Here is a 3,065-nt window from a genome sequence, read left to right as displayed (position 1 = left end):
ACTCGTCACTCATAAAGGAGGACCCTCTATCACTGTGGACATAGCAGGGATATCCGAACAGTGTGAAGAGCTGGCGCAGGACTTTGATGACCGACGTGGTAGTAGTGTCGGGGCAGGGAACGGCAAAGGGGAATCGCGAGTACTCGTCAATAATACTAAGAAAGTAGACATTGCGGTCGGTGGAGGGAAGGGGGCCCTTAAAGTCAATACTCAGTCGCTCAAAAGGGCGGGTGGCCTTGACAAGCTGCGCAGTGTCAGGACGGTAGAAGTGCGGTTTGCACTCAGCGCAGATCTGGCAGTCCCTGGTCATCGTCCTGATGTCCTCCAGGGAGTACGGCAGGTTCCGGGCTTTAATGAAGTGATAAAACCGGGTGACCCCCGGGTGGCAAAGTTGGGCATGAAGGGCATACAGCTGGTCGAGCTGGGCACTAGCACACGGTCCCCGGGATGGGGGAGGGATCTTGAGGGTGCATAGTTACCGTGGAGTGCTCGGGGTAGTGGTCTGCTGCTCCGGCGGGCGCCAGGTCGCGGACAGAGACCGTGTCCTCCCGCCCATCAGGCAAGACCACGTAGGCATACTGGGGATTAGCATGCAGGAGGTGAACCTTCTCGACCAGTGGTGAGTACTTATTACTCCTCGCATGTTTACGCAGCAGCACTGGCCCCGGGGACGTCAGCCAAATTGGCAGGGTGGTCCCAGTGACAGACTTCCTGGGAAAAGAGAATAAGCGTTCGTGAGGGGTGGCATTAGTGGAACTCTGTGCGGCGCGCGAGGCGACTTGTTCCAGCTGCTCGACCCCGGGCGCGGTTTAGATTTACAGACCTTGGCGAAATGGCCCTTCTTCCCGCAGCTGGAACAAGTCGCCTCGCGCGCCGCACAGAGTTCCCGGGCATGTTTCCGAAGCCCACAAAAGTAACAGAGTCTCATACCTGGCGAATTCGTGGGGTTTGAGATACCGCGACTGGCTGCGGCGTTGGCGAATTCGCTCGGAACCGGGGAATGGCTCGGTTGGACTTCTTCGGCGTACAGTTGCGCAGCCTCTATCGAACTGGCCGTCTCTATCGCAGAGCGTAAGGTAAGATCAGCTTTTTCCAGCAGCCGCTGGCGGATACACACTGACCGAACCCCAGTCACAAAAGCGTCTCGGACCAAGAGTTCCTTATGCTGTTCCGCTGAGAGCGCTTTGCAGCCACAGTCTCGCGCGAGTATCTGTAGTTCGCTGAGGAATTCAGCAGTCGACTCCGTAGGCCGCTGTTTTCGCGTGGCCAAGCGGTGCCGTGCATAAACTGGATTTACAGGCCGCAGGTACTGTCTTCGGAGGGCGGCAAGCGCCTCCTCGTAGGTGGATATGTCCCTGATGAACGAATAAACTTTTGGGGCGACCCTTGAGAAGAGAAGTTTGTGCCGAACAGCCGAATCGGTGGCACGAACCTCCTCTAAGTACGATTGGAAGCACACCAGCCAGTGTTCAAAGGCAAGAGCTGCTCCAGGGTCTCGGGGGTCCAAGTCTAGACGTTCTGGGCGTAAAGCGGTTTCCATGTTGTAACTTTCAGTCAATAAAATTGATGCACCATCAATAACTCACGCCGAGACTTAGGAAGTGAGAAATCGGCTTTTATTGACTGAAGGACAACACTACATCCTGGGGAAAATGAGGGAGAGCAGCAGGCCACAGTCGCCTTTATACAGGGGTCTGTGGGAGGAGCCACAGGGGTAGTCAGCAGGGTCTTGGGAGGAGCCACAGGAGCAGTCAGACAGGTATATCTAGTTCACCACAGGACCTCCACAGAGCCCTGATTGCAACATCAATGAGGCTGTCTGGGATGACTTGAGAGACAAGAACAAACGAGACAGACGAGGTCTGCAGAAGTACTGTGGCAAGTTCTCCAAGCTGCTTGGAACAAACTGCCAGCTGATTTTCTTATAAAACTGCAAGGCAGTGTAACTATGAGAATTGATCATGTTTTAGAAGCAAAGGGTGGTCATACCACATATTGATTTGATTTAATTTTTTTACAGTTTGCTTTTTTTTAAATATCTATAGACTTTTTATTTTGTTATTTTTGAAAGATTTTTGCTTTACAGAATTTTTTTTACATGTGCCTAAGACTTTTCACACAGTACTATATATTCCAGATGAATCTTCTCCATTCTGATCATTATAGAATTTGCCCAGTGTGATTAGATCATCTCTGTATTCAACCTTTGTTCTTTGCTCACATCTCCTTTTCTTAGGGTAATCAATTCCTCTTATCAATATACAAACAGATTAATAGTTAAATAACTTTCATTGTCAATTCTCATCAAGATTCTTTATTTTAATAAGGAATAATTTGGGTCTGCTAATTTTTGTGTTTGGAGGTATCCGTCAGTAATTTTCAGGCATCACATGCATATAACTGAATATTACTGGTTCTACTTGATTGCTGTCTGCTACATCTAGCATGATGGAAAAATGATTTTTTGGCTATTTATTGGTATTGTTGGCATTGATGTATTATTGTCACATGTGCCAAGATACAGTGAAAAGCTTGTCTTACATAGTGTTCATACAAATCAAATCATTACACAGTACATTGAGCTCCAATAAGGTAAAACAATAACAATGCAGAATAAAGTGTAAAAGGTAGCAAAAAAAGTGTAGTGCGGGTAAGAGATAAAGTGCAAGTTCATAACGAGGTAGATTATGAGGCCAAGAGGTCATCCTATCATACAATATGTCCAATCAAGTGTCTGATAACAATAATGTCCAAGAGCCCTGGTGGTACATACAAGTCAAGTTAAATTTATTATCAAACTACATGGATGTTATCATATAATATCCTGAGATTTATTTTTGCAGGCATTTACAGGAGAATAAATGCAAAAGAATTTATGACAAACTAAACATAAACGAAGACCAACATGCAACCAGTGTGCAAAGGAAGACAAATTGTGTAAATAAAAAAATCAAATAATATTGAGGACTTGAGTTGTAGAGTCTTTGAAAGTGAGTCTGTAGGTTGCGGAATCGATTCAGAGCTGTGGCAAGAGAAGTTCAGGAGCACGATGGATGTAGGGTAAT

At 47.0% G+C, this 3,065-nt stretch overlaps 1 protein-coding gene across 1 annotated transcript; it reads right to left on the bottom strand.

The window, feature by feature from the left end:
- Positions 1–576: 576 nt before the first annotated feature.
- Positions 577–1,582, bottom strand: LOC140739468 (uncharacterized). Its single transcript, XM_073067795.1, has 2 exons — positions 931–1,582; positions 577–711 (listed from the first exon to the last, which is right to left on the bottom strand). The coding sequence occupies exons 1-2, from the start codon at positions 1,538–1,540 to the stop codon at positions 674–676; spliced, it is 648 nt and encodes a 215-aa protein (XP_072923896.1). The 5' UTR covers positions 1,541–1,582; the 3' UTR covers positions 577–673.
- Between the last annotated feature and the right edge of the window lie 1,483 nt (positions 1,583–3,065).

Source organism: Hemitrygon akajei, chromosome 2, assembly GCF_048418815.1.
Source record: "Hemitrygon akajei chromosome 2, sHemAka1.3, whole genome shotgun sequence".
Classification (NCBI taxonomy): domain Eukaryota; kingdom Metazoa; phylum Chordata; class Chondrichthyes; order Myliobatiformes; family Dasyatidae; genus Hemitrygon; species Hemitrygon akajei.
The sequence above is the reverse complement of the archived record's forward strand: the minus strand, read 5'-3'. Positions and strand labels throughout refer to the sequence as shown.

Coding starts and splice junctions, on each gene's coding strand:
- LOC140739468 (XM_073067795.1), bottom strand. CDS start 1,540: ATGGAAACCGCTTTACGCCCAGAACGTCTAGACTTGGACCCCCGAGAC. Junction 712..930: donor AAACCCCACGAATTCGCCAG/GTATGAGACTCT, acceptor CTCTTTTCCCAG/GAAGTCTGTCACTGGGACCA.